The following is a 20,262-nucleotide window of genomic DNA, read 5'->3' on the forward strand; positions in this document are numbered from 1 at the left end:
TTGTGGCAGGTCTGGGTCTACTGACCACATCTGGAGTTTTAACAGCATGACACAGCAGCGACTGTGAATAGAGGCTTTATGCAGAGAGAAAGAGGGCGACAGAGGTATGTGTGTGTGTGTGTGTGTGTGTGTGTGTGTGTGTGTGTGTGTGTGTGTGTGTGTGTGTGTGTGTGTGTGTGTGTGTGTGTGTGTGTGTGTGTGTGTGTGTGTGTGGTGGGGGGTGGGGGGGTCCAGCTAAACAGAAGTAACAAAAAAGACTGCAGGAGCGGCAGAGAACAAAACATGAAAGGATAATTAGAAGGTTAAAACAAATGAAAAAGGAAGAATGACAAAGACGAATGGGAGACGGAAGGAAAGGCAACAGAGTTATTTACCCGTTTGCAGCCGTGGTCCTCTATCCGGTCGTCAGCCTTTTGAGCTGTTTTCTTACAGATCGAGGGCAGCGAGTAATTACATGGGCTATCGTTCCAGCGGCCCTCCTACAAACACACACACATACTGTATAATGAGGGGTTATCATTATGAAGCTGCTGTAAATTTAGCCTTTTAGGATTGCTGTCTTAATCATGAGTTTAAAGAAAAACAGATTCATATCCATTAACATCAGTCAGACAGTTCTAAAACAAAACTTTTTTTAAAGATGTGTTTGAAAGAAGTCTCATGCTTACCAACAATGAAAACGTTCTGATGTGCAAAAACAAAACCTGGATTCTTTGACAAATATAAAGTACAAAAGTCCAAGCATTTAGAAACTTTCTTAAACTTTAAACCCGTTGTGCATAATGTTAAAAAAAAGCTTTCTATTTTAGATAAATGCTGTTATTTTGAACTTTCTATTCATCAAAGTATCCTGAAAAAAAATGTGGACAACTATTTTCAACATTGATAATAATAATAATAATAAATACAAGTTTTTTTTAGAAGCAAATCATTATAACAGACTGATTTCTGAAGGATCATGCGACACTGAAGACTGGAGTAATGATGCTGAAAATTCAGCTTTGATGTCATAGGAATAAATTACTTTTAAAATATATTCAGATTAAAAACAGTTATTTTAAATTATAAATATGTTTTACAATGTTACTGTTTTTGCTGTATTTTGGATTAAATAACATGCAGCTTTCGTGAGCAGAAGAGATTTCTTTTAAAAAACTTTAAAAATCAAAATCGGTTTCAGATTTGGGGAATTTGGTGGACAAGTCAACACCTCAAACTCGTTGTTGTGCTCCTCAAACCATTCTTGAACTATTTTTGCTTTGTGGCAGTGCGCATTATCCAGCTGAAAGAGGCCACAGCCACCAGGGAATACCGTTTCCATGAAAGGGTGTACATGGTCTGCAACAATGCCTAGGTAGGTGGTACGTGTCAAAGTAACATCCACATGGATGGCAGGACCCAAGGTATTCCAGCAGAACATTGCCCAAACCATCATACTGCCTCCGCCGGCTTGCCTTCTTCCCATAGTGCATCCTGGGGACGTGTGTTCTTCAGGTAAGCCACGCACAGGCACCTGGTCATCCACGTGATGTAAAAGAAAACATGATTTTTTTGATAGATACTGACCACTGCAGATCGGGAACACTCCACAAGAGCTGCAGTTTTGGAGAAGCTCTGACTCAGTCGTTTAGCCATAACAATTTGACCCAATTTGGCTCAAATCCTAACGCTGTCCATTTTTTTCCCTGCACCTGCTTTTGGGCAGTTTCTCCCATTCTTCTTTGCAGGACCTCTCAAGTTCCATCAGGTTGGATGGATCCATTTTCAGATCTCTCCAGAGATGTTCAATCATTCAAGAGTTGTCCCGCCGTAGCCACTCCTTTGTTACCCTGGCTGTGTGCTTAGAGTCGATGTCCTGTTGCAAGATAAACCTTTACCCCAGTCTGAGGTCCAGAGCTCTCTGGAGCAGGTTTTCATCAAGGATGTCAATTTTGAGTGTCATAGCAAAGGCTGTGAATTTTTGTTCGGATGAATATTTTTATTGTATTTTTTATTAAATATTTTAAACAAACTTCTAGCACGGTGTCATTATGGGGTATTGTTTGTAGAATGTTGGGGAAAATATTGAATTTAATCCATTTTGGATTAAAGCTGTAACATAAAATGTGAAGCACTGTGAATACTTTCCGAAAGCACTGTATACACATACATATACACACACACACACACACACACAAATATAATGTATACTCACAGGACCCCAGATGGTAACACAATCCTCATTAACGCTTCGGAAATTGTTGGGTTCAAACGGATGCCAGTAAGTAAAGATGACTGGAGTGCGATCCGTCCATTCAAAGTTCATCTGCATAGCTGTATCATGTAGACCAATCCACAACTCCTCTATGTCTAAGAGACAGGAAGAAAGTCTGAAACATCATCATAAAAATTGTGCCAAATTTTATAAAACATAACTTTTTGGTTTTTATTATTATTATTATTATTTATATATTATTTTAAAATGAACAAAATGTAGTTATCTTTATGCTCTACAAAAAGAAAAGACAATGTCTTGTTTTTTTACTGACAAGACTAAAATACTGATATAGAAAATGTTCTCTGGAAATTTATAAATGGCATTAGTATGTATATACCTTTCTTCATATGCTTAGTGATAAATTCAAGCTCTGAGAGGGTGTGAATGCTAACGAGATTAGCTGTCATTTTCTGACAAATTTTGTTGGCGGAGCTCCAGTCCAGGTTGTCTGAGTTCAACCAATAGCAGCCCGCCTGGAAATTCTGCCAGCCTACATCACACTGGTACCGCCAATCATCTGCCCAGGAGTCTGTTTCACACATAGACACAGGTGAAATCTTCGAGAACATAGCAGACTTTCAGGTAGATCAACACAATCCAAACTAAAAACTTCAAAGCATGCAAAAAAACATGCAATTTTGGGTAGCGATACTCAAATTGCATGGCTGGGCCAGACAAGGTTTACCTCTGAAATAAATCAAATCATATTTAATCATTTAAAGTATAGGTGTAAGCAGTGGTAACATTGCTAGCTACATTTATATGTGAACCGCAAGCCACAAATGTGCATTCACACACTGCACACATACCTGTGGAGAAGGGGTCGAGTGTGGCGTTCGGTCGTTTCTTGCAAATGTAAGGCAGAGCCACTGAGCAATCCCGGTTATGCCAGCGACCCTGCGCATCGGTGCTGATCACTCCACAGTTTTCTTCCTCATCATAGCTTGGCATTTCTACAAAACACACACACACACACACACACACACACACACACACACACACACACACACACACACACACACACACACACACACACACACAAACAAGATAATAAAAACTACTAAGAACTCTTAACAGAGCAGAACAATGCAGAAAAATACACAGCATTTCATATCTAAGATATAATGTAATAAAAGCATACAGTCAGCTGATTTATTGTTTGGTCACTGGTCATTATCAGCTGGCTTACTGCCAATGGCCTGCTGACTGTACATTATTACAACAACAAAAGAACAAGGCTAACAAACAAACAGTTAAATAAGTAAGTAAATATATAAGTAAATTCATTACCGTTGAAAAGTTTGGGGACGGCAAGATTAAAAAAAAAAATGTTTTTGACAGAAGACTCTTATGCTCACCATGCCTACATTCATTTAATATACAGTAAAACAATAATATTGTGAAATATTATTAAAATTTTAAATAAACAGTTTTCTATTTGAAAATGTTTAAAATCATCATTTATTCCTGCGATGGAAAGCTGTATTTTCAGCATCATTACTCCAGTCTTCAATGTCACATGATCCTTCAGAAATCAGTCTAAGATGATTTGCTGCTCAAGAAACATTTATTATTATTATTTGATTTTATCATTGATTTTAGTTGTAATTATTTAATTAATGTATGTAAGAAGAAACTGTAAGTGAAATTTACCACAGAAATGTGATGTAGCTAAACAGACTGTAGCTGTCATTATATGAAAATATTTGACTGCAGAATGCTTCACAGACTCACATATTCCAGTAAGCCATGTAATAAATGAAAAGTTGCTATTATTTTCAATAGCTAAAGTTCTACTAATTCAGTTTCAGGGCGGGCGTGGTTATAAGAGGGTGTGGCTGTATAAGGGGCGGGGTCTCACCTGCTTCCCAGTTTAGGTATTTGAGAGGGGCGGAGTCAGCCCACTGCCAGCCACCATTGAGATCCAAGTCATTCAGACCCATCCACAGGGTGGCGCTGTACCCAGTTAGCAAACCTAAGGTACACACACACTTTATAAACACATTCCACAGAGTTTTAAACAAAATTAAGAGAAGCAATATTGGACTTGTTTTTCTGCATTTACCAGAATACTTTCCTTTTAATCTCTTTCCAGACCAAATAATTGAATTAATGTAATGAATATAATCATGTTTATTTCCCTGTCTCACCATTTATATAGATTTGTTCCTCAACTTTAATGATGCTGAGCAGGTCTGCTCCCTGCTGTTGGCAGCTGGTTCGTGCTTCACTCCAAGAGAGCGTGGCCTGAAAGTTAAACTGGTAACAGTTATCCATCAAATGGTTTATGTCCCAAAATGTCTCACAGTCGGCACCTTTGGAAAGAGAGAGGGATGCATTTTAGTCAGCAGGAATGTGTGCTCTATGATGTACAGTAGTTTCACATTCCAGCTGCTAGACTAAAACAGTGAAAGAATGTCCTGAATTTAACAGGTCAGGTCTGTTAATGACATGAACAGGATTTGGCTGAATTCACTCACTCTTTACTGGGCAGAAACCCCAGCGTTGGTCCTTTCCGTAATCATGGGTAGTGGCACACCAGTTAAAACCATCTTCCCTGCCCACACTGGTGCAGCTGTGGAACCATTGGCCATCATACAGGAAGGGGAAGTAACACGGGCTGCCGTGAGAGTTTCCTTGGATGGTGTAGATTTCTATAGAGAAGAAGAGACAGAAAAACATGGGAACCCTAACTCCAAAGCACTCAAGAATCCCAAGGAAAATATAGTTATAAATATAAGGCTTGAATATGGATACAAACGTCTCCCTTATAAATAAATGTAAATGTAGAAGAGGAGAGGAGATTTTTTTTATCATGAAGAATTCAGCAGCCGTACATTTTATTGCCGTCTACTGGTTTTATGCAAGTTTTAGTATCAACTATAAAGTAGTTATACCACAAGTAACTTCCCACTATGTAAATGTTACCTGGCAGTCATGGGTGAAAAAAAGCTTTTCATTGATGTGTGGCTAGACTTAACTATATTAAATTGACTAGTATGAAACAGTTACAATTGTGGATGGATGGATGGATGGATGGATGGATGGATGGATGGATGGATGGATGGATGGATGGATGGATGGATGGATGGATGGATGGATGGATGGATGGATGGATGGATGGATGGATGGATGGATAGATGGATAGATAGATAGATAGATAGATAGATAGATAGATAGATAGATAGATAGATAGATAGATAGATAGATAGATAGATAGATAGATAGATAGATAGATAGATAGATAGATAGATAGGAGTCAGTGAAATATATATGATACTTAATAGTCAGTTCATGTCTATGTGAAACTTCTGTCTCCCTTCCTGAACTCTTAACCCGCCCCTCTCCTTCCCTGTTTGCGTTTTCACACTTTCTTCCTCTCAGTTGCCCCTCTGTTGGAATGCAGCTGTTTCTATAGAAACCCCTGCATTCTGTCTGACTGTACAGATTAGCTTTCAGTCAACAAAGACAAAAAAGATGGGGGGGGGGGGGGGGGGCAGGGTGAAGGAAGCGAGAGAGATGAGCTACTAGACCAAATGAAGATAACTTCATAGGAAGAACAGAGAACACATGTCAGACTGGAGAGAGAGAGAGTGTAGTTGTGTGACAGTTCTACTGCTGCTGTAGTTCAGAGATGTGGAAAAGTAGGACACACTCAACAAAAACAGATATTCACTTCCAAACACTTGACTCTCCGTTGAACTTTCAGAACCTACGCAGTTTAATTATTGTATAGGCAAACACACAGACACACACACACACACACACACACACACACACACACACACACACACACACACACACACACACACACACACACACATTTAAGAACAAAAACAGCCCTCTGTTGGCATATGTCAGTGGCAACTTTCTGTCAGGAACGACTCGTCACAGCACTGAGACAGAGAAACATAGAGGTGAGAGGAAAGAGAGAAGAGGAATCTGAGTTGTGTGTGAAGTGTCTGCTTCTTCAACAGTTCCCGTTTAAATTAAGTTGCCATTCCACTTCATGACTCTGGCTCTTAAACAGTTCCATTGACAGTTCAGCTATAGGTCTTTTTAAACCCACCAATAAATATTTACACAGATCAGACATAATATTATGACATTCCTAATATTGTGTTGGTCCTCCTTTTGCTGCTTAAACAGCCCTGACCCGTCGAGAGCATGGTAGACCCCTGAAGGTGTGCTGTGTAACTGCCACAAGATGTTAGCAGCAGATCATTTAAGTCCTGTAAGTTGCGAGGTGAGATCTCCATGGACTGGTACAAAGGTCTCATTACAACAGAAGTAAAGCAAAAGGTAATAATAAAGGTTTTTAGAGATATTTTGCTTACTGTGGAGGGGGTGTCCTCTGCCAATTGGTCTTTCATGCATATTACCTCCTGTCCGCAATAAGGTTTAAAATACAAGTTTGGAGGCTTGATTAATGCAAATTCTCTTCACATTTACATTTGAAAAAGGTTTCTGTCTTGGTCTGGTAGGAGATGTTGTAGGAAAGTTTGTCACAGTCCTGTGCTCAGCTTTAAAGGTGGGGTAAGTCTTATTTCAAAACCGTTTTAGAAAAAGGACCCGTGGAAAAACAAACTTCTAGCCAATCAGCAGGTAAGGGGCGTGTCTACTATTGATGGTGAGAAGAGCGCTCGCTCTCGCTCTGTGCACGTCATTATACAAAACACGAGTCACACATGACGGACATTAGTTTATTACATTATGACGGACTCGTGTGTCATGTTCACTTGTTAGTCCATTTGCGATCGTATTGTGGCTCACTTCAGCGATGATAAAGACCCGTTCATTTCCACACCGTATGGAGCATCTAAATCTCCTCACTGTGTGCTTCAAGCATCAGCTCACACAATGTCTCCGACAAGTAAGATACTATACTCCTAATATATGTTTGTTTACTCTTTTCATGATCTATATAACCCTTATCCAGTCATAATTGTAATATGTTGTTAGCTGGACTGTCGTGCTTATGTTCTATAGAGCTGTTCATGAGAACAGTTTGATCGCTATCTCTAATCTTGTCATAATTGTAATATGTCATTAGTTGGACTGCCGGCTCGTGCTATAGAGTTGTTCATGAGAACACTTTGTGATTTTGTGATCGCTATGACTCTAATCAGTGTCATAATTGTAATATGTTCGTTAGTTGGACTGTATTGCTCGTGTACTATCGAGTTGTTCACAAGAACGGTTTGCGATTTTGTGATAGAACGAATGACTTTTTCATTGAATATTCGACCTGGATTAGATACACAGAGATTCTGCCATTGCCGTTGATGCCTCTGGGTTACGTATGTGTGGGGCGGCACAATCAAAATAGGGGCGAGACCCTTTTGGGGGTAGGGGCGTATTTATTTTGGTGATTTGAAATACCAACAACAGTCACCAGATAGCACTTACCCCACCTTTAACCCGTAATGCTGAGTGTCCAGGTGTTAAAGCTACACTGTGTAACTTTTTTAGTTTATTCTTAGCTAAAAACAATTAGTTCTTTAAAAAAAATAATGTATATTTACTTCTTTCAAGTAATAAAGTATTCTCGTAAGTTTATAATATGCCATTGAAAACACATACGGGTGAGGGGTTCGAATGCCGGTCGCCATGTTGCTCCTCCATCTTGAATGTACATTAGCCAAAGAGGGACATACCCATAAATTCAAGCTTTGCCTTTCGCGTTTTAACACTCGATGGCACTGTGTCGAATGTAAAGAGGGGGATTGCCATGTTAATCTTGGACTAAATCGGCCACCGTAGGAGTTGAAACGAAATCAGAATTGAGAGGAACAGAAACTATTATTCACTGATGGTCATATACCTTTACACCGCTAGATGGGGGAAAATATCACACAGTGTAGCTTTAAGATTACGTTGAGTCAATAACAAATCTACACTCAGGTTAGTAACGGACTAGAACACAGCTTAGGTGGCACCAGACTGATGTTTTAGAGCTCCGACTAACACACTAGAATTAGTTACATATACTTAAGACTATAGAGGTTAGTAGACCAAATGGGTCTTGCTTTTAGAGCAACAGAGTGTTAGGGTTAGGGTTATCTAAAAAGAGTAAGCCTCAACTCCTGATTATTGAAATACTATTTTAACTATGTATACGTGGGAAACCATGACATGATTATGCAAAGTTACAATTAGAGTGAGTTAAGTTGGCCAAGTAATTCTGAGCTTAAAGGTGTCTCTTTAACCATACAGTATCATATAAACAACCAGCTGATTTAAGACTCAAGTCAGAAGTACACATTAAACGATAACTTGTATTATTTTGTGGCAGTAAATAATACAAGACAATAATTCTCTCTCTCTTCACATTCAATTGAGACTGCAATCCCATAACTGAGCTGAATCTCATTTGTTCTGCCGAGGTGCTCTAGATTCAGCAGCAACAAAGCACAAGCTCCATCAACACGGGCAGAAGAAAGCAGACGCTCAAGAACATAACATAACCGAATGTCATGACTTTTTTTTTATGTAGCGGCTCTTTAGCCTATTATAAAACCAAAATACCCATCAGTTGTTATCAGGTGGTATTAACCTAAAAATACATGCAAGAAACTACTGAGGGGTAATAAATGACTGTGGTTTGAGATGTAAATTAGTCGCTATGAGACAGATTGTCTGATGAGACTCAAATGGAGAGACGACTGGGCCTCAGCACTGTATACAAACACAGGCCAGACTTTTTAATTGGCTTCTTTTTTGGTGTCCAAATTTGGAGTTGCCCTTGGCAAAAAGTCCACACGCAAGGAGAAAATCCTAGTCTAAATAAGACTGAGGTCTGTCCATAATACAGGTGGCCTTGTTTAAATGTCCTTTTCTCTGTCCAGACTAACTTCCCTTACCCTTTGTCTCTTTTTTAAATCATCCTCTTCTAATTTCTTTTTTTCACAACCTTTAATATTTACATTTTGTAGATATAACCATGTGCGACAGCTGCAAGCAATAAAAGTCACTTCAATCTGAATTTTTGTCCAAACCATCTGTGACTTGAGGTAGGACAGTTTGTTGATTGCTCGGTTTAGTTGTCATGTTTGGTTGCCCCGCCTACAATGCAATCTCATTGGTTCTGCTCCACATAGCTGTATACTACTGTTCAAAAGTTTGGGCTCAGTAAAAATGATATATTTTTAAATAAGTTAATGCTTTTATTCAGCAAGGACACAATAAATTGAAAAATGACAGTAAATACATGTATAATGTTTATAATTAATAATGCTGCTTTTTTTATACTTTTTTATGCATGAATTTTTTTTTTTGAATTCCGCAAAAATATAAGCACAACTTAATATTAATAATATATGTTTCCTGAGCATCAACCCATCCTATCAGAATGATTTCCGAAGGATCAAGTGACATTGAAGACTGGAGCAATGATGCTGAAAATTCAGTTTTGCGTCGAAGGAATAAATTACATTTTAAAACACTTTTCTACATTTCAAATAGAAAAAAAGGAGTTATTCCTTAATTGTACTAATATTTCACAATATTACTGTTTTTATTGTATTTTTGATCTAATAACAGCAAAAAAAAAAAAACCCAAACTTTTGAATAGTAGTTATATTACACATCAAATAAATACTGATTGGCTGTGATTTCTCTTCAGTGTGAACAAACAAAATACTGGTTAGGATATATTGTTTAACTGTGAGAAAGAGAGAAAAGAAATAACAACATTTAATGTGCTGACCTCGGTACGACTTGGCACAAAGGTCCTGATTGTCATTGACCCGCCACAGGAACTTTTGGGAGGGGGGTCTTGCAGGTGGGGCAGCGGCGGCCGAGGCATTGCCACCGTTGAGGAGTAATTTAGGGGAGGGCAAGTAAGTTTCAAGTGTCTCCAAGAACTTGCTGCAGCTCCAGGTCCAGCGCACCCGCGGAGGCTCGTAGTCGCAACGAAACACGCCTAGTGGGGACTTGTTGCCAAATGTGCTAACGTTTCCCATGGTGATCCCCAAGCAGAGGGAGGAGCCGATGTTGAAGAGCCGCCCCCTGGTCACCCACTTCCAAAGCTGGGCATCATCCTTGCAGGAAGAGGAGAGGTACAGCATGTTATCTCTAACCCCCAAGCAGCCCAGCGCTCCCTCGTGGAAAAATGAAAAAGTGTCCGATTCATCTGTATGTGCTGTTGCAGAATAAGAGAGAGAAGAGTTATTAGCCTGACATATTGTAGCAGAGACATCTCACAACCTTATAACTGTACATATGGAAAGATCATTAACATTTTGATGCCAAGCATAGACATTTACAGAGGATTTTAATGATTTTACCCACTATTAGGCCAAATGACTGATCTGACAGAAGCGATTTCCGTCACACTCTCAATGTCATGTGACCAAGATTGTTTTTGTCTCACAGCTATTTTCATAGTATATTATTACTGCAGTAGGATAAGCAAACCCCCTTTTGATTCCCTTTTTCACCCACTCAAATGTTCAACAAAAACAAGTAGTTCACAGCCAACACAAGCAAAGCACAAATCCTGCTCAAACAATCCCACAGAAAGTTTTATGTGCTTCAACTGGCCCAGATTGTAAAACACTGATTTAATTACAGGTGAAAAATAATTGTTTGAGGGACATCTGGAGTTTCTGGTTACAGTCTGTGCATGGCTTCTGTGTGCGCTTCACTTTTGGAATCATATCTCTGACTGCAATAGATAGTAATTAAAAATATATAAAAAATGCAACAGAAACTCCCCTGAGAGAACGCAGACATTGGCAATATTTTGTGTGAACACACACATTTATCCCAGTTTTTTTATAACTAGGAATATGGCCACTCCAGCACCCATCAGTGGTTCTTGGTTTTCTGAAATGAGGAGGCAAAACAACCTCTTTGTGTTTAAACTTTTTTTAGCCCATAAAGATATATATACACATTTTAAAAGTTAAGCATATACATTAAAAATCTTTTTTTAACCCTCTGGACCTCTTTGGTCAAAAAAAGACTTATGTCAAATTTGTTTTGTTTCATCAGAATGGAGTGGCACTTTGTCGCATTAGCTATGTGAAGTTGTGAACGCACACAAAAAAAGGGTTGAAAAAAAATTCACACCTGGCTCCTTCACAGTCATAAATGAAATGAATGGAAAATCGAAAAAATATATAAATCTTTTGGTGGTACAAACTACTAATCAGCCTCTGTGCAGAAAAAAAGCACAGCAATAAAGGGGTGATACTCTAAAATATCAAGAGTGCAAAAGAGACCCCCCCCCCCCCGCACACACACACACACACACATTTATGAGCTATAGCATGACTATAATGCTGAGCACTTTTTGCAAATGTGTGAAATAAAATAAAATAAAATCAGCAAAGAAGTTATTTATGGAGCAAAGAAGCGGTTACACAAGTACAAAACATACACTCTGAAATTGAACCAAAATACCTTGTAGATGTTTAAAATCAGATCAGACCTGAATTGATAAAGTATACCTGTTCATTTTTAATACATTTTTATAACATTTTGATGCCATGTGTAACAAAATGCCCTCCTCTGTGTTCAGGTTTGACTGTAGTAAAATGAATGCAAAAACTGACACTTCAAATCAACATTTCAAATATCAAATGGGTCAATTATTTCTAAAAAGAACACCAGAGAATTTATTAGGCTTTTTATATAGAAATATATAGGAATCTGGTGGTTACACAATGAGATTACATAACTTTTTCTTTTTTTTACTTCCACCAGTTGCCACTAATTTATATTCAAAAATTGTATTTTAAATGCCATATATATTTTAACATGATCCTTCAGAAATGAGTCTAATGTGCAAATGTGATGCACAAGAAACATTTTTTATCATTATCAAAATAGTCGTGCTGCTTAATATTTTTGTGGAAACTTTTCTACATTTTTGTAAAATTTCTTTGATAAATAAGTTAAAAAGAACTGTATTTATTTTAAATATAAATTATGAAACATTATAAATGTCTTTCCTGTCACTTTTGATTCCTTTAATGCTGTTTTAATTTCATTTGAATGCATCCTTGCTGAATAAAACCTAATTTATTCAAATAAGAAAAAACTGAGCCCAAACTTATATTAAATATATTAAAATATATTAAATGTATCCACTGATCAGGCATAACATTATGACCATGAAAGGGAAAGTGAATAATACTGATCATCTCTTCATCATGACACCTGTTAATCGATTGGCTATATTAGGCAGAAGGTGAACATTTTGTCCTCAAAGTTGATGTTTCGGAAGCAAGACAAATGGCAAAGCATAAGGATTTGAGGGAGTTTAACAAGGGCCAAATTGTCCAAAACTGCAGCTCTTGTGGGATGTTCCCGGTCTGCAGTGGTCAGTATCTATCAAAAGTGGTCAGAGGAAGGAACAGTGGTGAAACAGCGACAGGGTCATGGGTGGCCAAGGCTCATTGATGCACGTGGGGAGCAAAGGCTGGCATGTATGTTTAAACAGACGATCTACTGTAGCTCAAATTGCTCAAGAAGTTAATGCTGGTCCTTGATAGAAAGGTGTCAGAATACACAGCGCATCACTGTTTGTTGCGTATGGAGCTGTATAGCCACAGTCCAGTCAGGGTGTCCATGCTGACCTCGTCCACTGCCGAAAGTGCCAACCCCGAAATGCCACCACGAAAGTGTAATAGGTGGCATTATCTTGTTGACAAGGCAATTACTGCTGTCAAACTTTATTTACTGGTGTCAGTAAATTTAATCTCATATTTCACAAAACTGGTTTTCCTTTTGTACAGTCGATTATTTTCTTATCTAAATTTATTGAGGAGGAACTTCCTTTCCTTGCCTCCTTGGAAACAAATGTGCCTGCATGTCATACATTATAGAGCTGCTGTACCGGATACTCACATTGCAGTAACAATGAATAAATACTTTGGTATTTGACTATGTGTTGTTTAGCCAGAGAAGAAAAGGGAAAAGAGATGGCTAGGAGGAGAGTCAAGTAGGATGCAGAAGAGCCAAACCCGCCAACGTTCCCGAAAGCCAGGCTGGTTTCTTTTTATACTTCCATTTTATTTTTCTCTCTCTTTATCTGTCTCTCTTGTGCACCCTCTCATCCCTGCAGGGGGGAATGCAAGGTTACAACCACAACGTCAGAGAGAAAGAAATCTGGACCAAAAGAAAGAGAGCCTCAAGATAGACCCGGGAGAAACAGCTGTTTCCAAACACAGTAGTTTTAAAGCAGGGGAATGGGAAATGGGATCACTCTAAAAACAAACAGGACCTTTTCTACAAAAAAAAAAAAAAAGAAAAGAAAAAGAGAGACAAAAAAGTTCACTGAGACCCTAAAAGAGACCCTGGGAGACTACCGCATATCATCACGCAATACTCAGACATATATTTTCAAAAGTAAGCATGTAAGAACTTCTGTAGAAAATGTAAAATATAGATAATCCGTTAAAGACACATAAAGTGGCCCCGAAAAAGTATTTGGTCACTTTTTTTAACCAAGCACTGGCAACATATCACCTATGGAAAAAACCTAGTGTCTAGTGAGATGTAAAATAACACAAGTTGAACAAGTGAACAAATCCAACTAGGACAATTCTTTCCATGAGGCCCTGATTCCACTTATTAATGACATGCAACCCGTGACAACCCGGGATTAAAACAAGTCTTTCCGTCTTCCTGCAGAACAGCAGAAGAATTTGAGGGCATCATGTGATCCGAGCGCCTCATACGATTGGCGGAGGTAAGACCCTGGGGAGACATGCTTCAGGAGCAAGGTAGGTAAAGACATGCGCGTTCACGCAAACTTCAAAGCGTTTCTCTCCACTTCTGACAGATAAAGGGCAAAGCAGGCTCAGACATTTCTTGCGCATCATGTCTTCACAATGAATCAGGGCTTTGCTGAGATGAGTAATTATGGGCGTTTGAAAAAAATGCAACAAAAATCTATGAAAATGAATCGCGTACTCTGATCAAATATGTCCACCTTTTGAAAATCAGGTCAAAATATACATTCTCAGGTTTTGTAAATAATAATTACATAATACTCAGCTTCTGGTTCTTAATGCAGAATAAAAAAATAAAAAAATTATATATAAAAACAATATTACTAAACTATACTACTAATAATAATAATAATAATATTAAACCTTTTAGTTTATTGTTTAAATATTCTATTTCTAAAATAAATAAATAAATAAATAAAAAGCATTTATAATAACAATGTTACTCTCATTTTTCTCAAATACATAAAAACAATTAATAATAATAATAATAATAATAATAATAATAATAATGTTGTTTACTAATTTTTTTCTCATTGAGGGCCAAATAAAAAGGAATGTAAATAAAAATGAAAAAGCATTATTCATAATACACTGTACACACACACAAAAAAGTTTCATATTGAAACTTTTCTAGAAACTGATCACATCTACATTTTTCAGTTGGCCAAATTGTATTTTTCTGTGACTTGATGCAATTTAATTCCCAGAAATTAAATTTGGCCAACTAAAAAATGAAGATGTGATCAGTCACTACAAAATGTTCAATTGGAGACCTGATTTTATTTTTTACAGTGTAATAATCTTTTTCTCAGACATATGAAATGTTATTTTATTTTATTAATTACTTTTTATTCATTACAAGGCAGGCTACTTAAAACAAGGTTGCTTCAGTGACTGTTGCTTTGGAGAAAAGCATGCAAAATGAACTACTGCATAACAGAAAACAGAAAAATACATTGACAGCTGGCACAGGATGTTAACACGGGCAGCAGTAATGCATGCAAATAGCGCAAATCAGCCGTGGCTGTGTGATTAAAGAGAGATGCATAGCTATTGATAATTAGTCTTTAGTACAGTTAGAGCATTGAGAGCCAGAACACCATCCATTAGAAGGTTCTCGGACACTTATTGAGTAGGCTGACAGTTTACAGAAAGAAACTCTTTTTTCAGTCTGTGGATTTGGCATGAATTCTCCATAAAACCACCTTTGTCCAGATGGTAGAGATGAGAACATATCATGGCACAGATGCTGCCGCACAGCTAAATACATTGTTTTGGCAATCACTGATTACATAATGCTGATGATGACATCGATATGACTATTGTGTGGGCGAAAATGATCTCCATCAGTCTGTGGAATGTTTCCGCTGGTAAAACAAAATACAAGACTTCCCATCTGAAACCGTTATACATCACACTTACTAACTCGGAGCTGAAGGCTAAATAACACAGAAGACATTGCTAAGATTAGGATATTCCACCTCCGGAAACAACAATTTGAATGCCTAAGGAAGAATGCTGTCATCTTAGAAATTAGCCATGTTCTGATGTCCAGGGTGACTGATAATAATATGTAATGCAATACAATTAATGAAAAATGAGATGAACACAAAATTAGCCATGTCCAATTTACTTTAAAAAATTGATTTTAAAAACAAACTTAGAATTAAAAAATTGTGATTCTAAACTAGTCGATGCCTTCTGAGTTTAGAGTGTAATCCCCATGACAAAATACACAGGACACCAAAAAATGAAAAAGGCTCATTGGGTGAGGGGGAAGAACTAAAGTCTGAGGATGAGCTTAGTCATGTATGTGGTTTTCCTGAACTCTGATTCGAAACTGCCAAAGCTTAAAGTTTATTATTATGACAGATGTGCTTTTGTTTCTACCTTACCCTTTTTGGAGGAGGGCAATGGAGTAAGGGATATAAAATGAAAGAGAGAGAGAGAGAGAGAGAGAGAGAGAGAGAGAGAGAGAGAGAGAGAGAGAGAGAGAGAGAGAGAGAGAGAGAGAGAGAGAGAGAAAGAGAGAGAGAGAGAGAGAGAGAGACGGGGGAAGGAAGGTAACAAGCCAGCTGAATCATGGAGGAAAAAAAGGAATGAGGGAGCAAAAGGAAAGGTGCAGAGAGAGGTCAGGGTTTTGTATAGATGATCCTTTTATTCTGTAAACACAGAGATTGACCAACACACAGGAAATTCCGGCCAGTATTTGTTTCTCAGCTCCTGTAACTGAGCCCTCAACCTAAGATCAATCCCAGCTGAGGCAGAAACAGGTCGGCATGCATTTACACGCATTGACACAAAATTAAAAAGTCAATCAATAATATTTAAAAAATGGTAAGAGGAAAAAAAACAGCGGCAAATAATAATAAAAGTCAAATATTATAAAGATCTTTGACCAAAATGGATAATAAACTCCCAGAAACACATATAAATCTGAAGCGTCAAATGGACAGTATAGAAGCCATTTATTTCCTATTTAAAACACTGTTACCAAAATTCGGTCAGTTTTAAACTCCAGAAATGCATGATAATAATTTTCAAAAAACATTTAATTTTAATTATTTTAAAAAAAAATTATAATGATTTAAATTAATATAACATTGTATAGACTAAAATATTAAAATTGATCAATAAAACTACTGAATTAAAAAAGTAATTAACTACAATATACTTTAAAAAAAAAAAAAACTGGAAGCTAAGACAGAATAAGCTAAGCCGCATGCTAAAAAAATATTGATTCATAATTCCATCTGCAGTCTGCAACTCCTACGGTAATTTGCGCTGTCGGGTTTTTGGTGACGTGTTTTATCCTGTTTGACAACACAGCTCTGTTCTTCACAAATGTTGAGCTGTGACATAGGTGTAAAAACCTACCCTGTCTCTGCTGGACTGTGAAGTTGAGAGAAGCCCTAAAAAGTATACAAGACCCCCGAGACTAGACAGCCCTCAGCTGCGGCTCGTTATTGTGTAACCGGATATTTAGGGCACATCTGCTTACGGTGTGTGAATCAAGCGCTTGAGAACACAGGTTAACAGAGCAGTGAGAAACCAAAAGCATGCTTCTGCAAACAAGCAAAACGACTGTCCCTTTATAACTCAAATGTCCTTTCGCACACTAAAGTTGCGCTATAAAACATAAAAGCGGTGCCTAATGTGTTGTCTATATGAACGAAGCATTTTTTCAGAACAAATCTTTTAAGTGAACGAATCAAATCGTTGTTTTCAGGCACTGACTCAGTCAGAGAGTGTCAAACCTTGGACTTATGTGCCTTCACGTGCTGTCTAAAATGAATGATCGTAAATATTACTTTTATAGTTTAAAAAATGGACATGAACACCCTCTCAAGTCAAAATTTAAATGCGGTACATTCGTAGTTAAAACTTCAGAAGTGGCAAGTAGGACATTTCCAAACGCATGTTCAGTGAATCAAATCAGAAAGAGCTTTATTGAAAAGGACAAGGAATTTTTATTGGTGCTGAAGCTTCCAGTGCACATACAAATAGGCCTACAACAAGAAAGTAATAAAAATTCTAAGAATAAAATGAAATATATAAAATTATAAATAGTTATAAAAGTATAATTATAAAAGTATAAATAGTAGACCTAGTATAAATAGAATAATATAAAAGTAAGTATTGACATAAATTAAATACAAAAGTAGCCTATGTTTTCAGTGGAGTATAAAACCTTATGAACCGTTGTGTTTTTATTAACTTAGAATGAGCCATTTCTATCTACATACGCCGCAGGTCCTCTTACAGCAAAATCGCCATTTTGCAAAGTCATGTTACATTGTCACATTAACCCTCAGGAGCGTTGGGGGGGGGGCTCATAAGTCAGTTTTCTATACATATACATTTGTATATGATTTATAAATGGCTTATTTTGTTTACATTATAAGTGTTATATGATAAAAATGCATTGGTATCACTATGGTATTTTGTACAGGGGCTCAGCAAGATGGTTTGTACCCAGGGCCCAAAATTGGGTGCTATGCCGCTGTTAGCCCTGAATAGAAAAACCTCTCTACAGAGCGCTAGTCTATGTGCTTCGAAAGGGAGGTGTGAGCGGTGGGTGATGCGATTCGCAAACTCACCGCTAGATGCTGCTAAAATGTAGCCACACTGCAACTTTAAATGACATTTCTAGAGTTTCTACTTTAGGCTATTATATACCCATGCCATTTTCAATAACGCATATAAAACATTTTCAGCCGAAAAACGAATAACGAATCAGTTGAGTAAACGAGACAACGACTCACAAACACACCAAAGGACATTCGCTTGGCGCCACCTACTGGCGTAAGTAGCCTACGTAACCTGCAGTAAGCATCAATACACGAACCAGTTAAAGATTCTTTTAGCGAATCGATTCAAATGATTCGAATAACTGGAATGAATCAATATCCACACCAGCATCGCTTGCACTCCCCTCCCCCTGTTCTCTCTTCCTCTTTTCACATCTGGTTCCACTCAGAGTTTGGACTTTCGTGGCATTCCTTCACATCAGTGCACCCGGAGCCAACACAACAGCACCCCAAATAAAACCAAGCCTCATTATTAGTATTATTTCTAATTCATAAAACACGTCAATAATCACGAAAACAAAGAAGTCGGGAGGGGAAAAGGGCAAAGGCGTAATTAAAAAAAAGTGATAATAAAGCGTGAATGTTTCCTACCTGAGTGCACGGTGGTGCTCCGCTCCAGGCTTAATACTAGAAATAAATATAAAGTGCATCTGCAAACATTTATCCACGCGCGACTCCAGCAGCCGTCCCGGTGCCCGCCACCGTGCTGATGCATCCCCGCGGAAAGGTGAAACGGAGAGAAAAACGACTGCTTTCCCCCTTGCCGTTGAAACAGAAGCAGGAATTGTGAAGGACAGACGGGCTTTGAGAGTGTCAGTGTCGCTGTGTGCGTGGACTGTGATGAGTTCAGAGTGAATGAGCGGGGCAGACCGTTCACTTTCACTGCACACGCACACACTCACACGTCCCAGAAAATGAAGTGGAAGAGGCGGAGAAATAAGTTTGAATGACTACCCGACACTCGGGAAAAGTGTCCAGGACTGAGAATTTAGCAGAAGTTCGCAACACTTTGCTCTCAGGACACAGAATCACGACACTGAATTATTTGTGTAATATTTACTCACATGCTTTACTTGGGAAAAGAAATGGCGTTCTTGGACGTTTCCTCTGACAAAAGCAAGTAAACGTGTTACCTATTTTATGATCATGAAGTTAACAATAATGCATTGCATTTGCATTACAGACCAAGTACTCGTAGGCCTATACACTATTCAAATAAAAAAAAAATCATATGCAATAATATAGGACGCGCTCCATGAATAGGGCCTAAAACTCAGCCTAGTCAACAATGGTCAGTGGAAGGAAGTCCTAACCACGGGAGGTCAAACTAAATTGTTATATTAACAATAACATTTTCTATAGCCTAATTGATTTTGAAATCAAGTCTGATCAGTTAAAAAGTGTTAAACATTATAGAAAATGAATAAAAATGACAGGATAACCAGTTTGCAAACTGAGCCTTACAAATTGAAAAACATAATTTAAAAAACACTAAATATGGTATTTTGGTCACTAAAACTAGCTAATAAAAAAAGTTCAACAATCTAAACATCAGGGGCCATATTCACAAAACATTTTCTTACCACTAAGATTTCTCCTAAATCAACAAGCTTGGAGCTACTTTTAGCCTCAAGATATTTTGTGAATATGGCCCCAGTTCAATAGATTAGGTTGTTATTTCAGTCAATAGGCTCAAGACCTAAAGGTGACAATTGGCCGGGGGGGGGGGGGGGGGGGGGGTCAACTTTTCATGCAAATGTAATGACTTTATGCTAATATTAGATAACGGTTTATAAAATGATAGTTAAACGTATCCAACATGCCAAAAACATTTGTAAAGAATTAAAGGATTTGCTAGTAACTTTCATTTCAAATATTCAAAATCAATAATTACAGGAACAGAAAAGTTAAGTAAAATTTCTATGGATGTTACATTTCCGAAAGCTTGCCGAAAAGTGATTCAAACAGCAAGCTCACATTGAAGGGACCGCTTTAAACTTAGTAATGTGTTATTGGCATTTTCTGCTTCTTACTTACTGGCAGTATATGAACAGGATTAAGTTGGACAATATTTGTGAGACTACAGAGGTGGGAGATGAACATTTTAATTCAAGCTGTGGATGATCTGACACTCCTTGTACCGCTTGGCAATCCAGGACAGGTTCTGTAA

The 20,262-nt window shown here is 37.8% G+C and overlaps 1 protein-coding gene across 1 annotated transcript in view; it reads right to left on the minus strand.

Moving 5' to 3' along the window:
• Positions 1–18,978, minus strand: part of mrc2 (mannose receptor, C-type 2) — a 43,362-nt gene extending 24,384 nt beyond the window's left edge. The window contains exons 1-9 of the mRNA XM_067413064.1: positions 18,684–18,978; positions 9,966–10,400; positions 4,738–4,911; positions 4,408–4,572; positions 4,119–4,232; positions 3,067–3,210; positions 2,595–2,786; positions 2,195–2,349; positions 375–479 (exon numbers count right to left, since the gene is read on the minus strand). Of these exons, the coding sequence (XP_067269165.1) occupies positions 375–479; positions 2,195–2,349; positions 2,595–2,786; positions 3,067–3,210; positions 4,119–4,232; positions 4,408–4,572; positions 4,738–4,911; positions 9,966–10,400; positions 18,684–18,807 (1,608 nt within the window). The 5' untranslated portion in view covers positions 18,808–18,978. The remainder of the gene's footprint in view (positions 1–374; positions 480–2,194; positions 2,350–2,594; positions 2,787–3,066; positions 3,211–4,118; positions 4,233–4,407; positions 4,573–4,737; positions 4,912–9,965; positions 10,401–18,683) is intronic.
• Between the last annotated feature and the right edge of the window lie 1,284 nt (positions 18,979–20,262).

Source organism: Pseudorasbora parva, chromosome 2, assembly GCF_024679245.1.
Source record: "Pseudorasbora parva isolate DD20220531a chromosome 2, ASM2467924v1, whole genome shotgun sequence".
NCBI classification, from domain to species: Eukaryota; Metazoa; Chordata; class Actinopteri; order Cypriniformes; family Gobionidae; genus Pseudorasbora; species Pseudorasbora parva.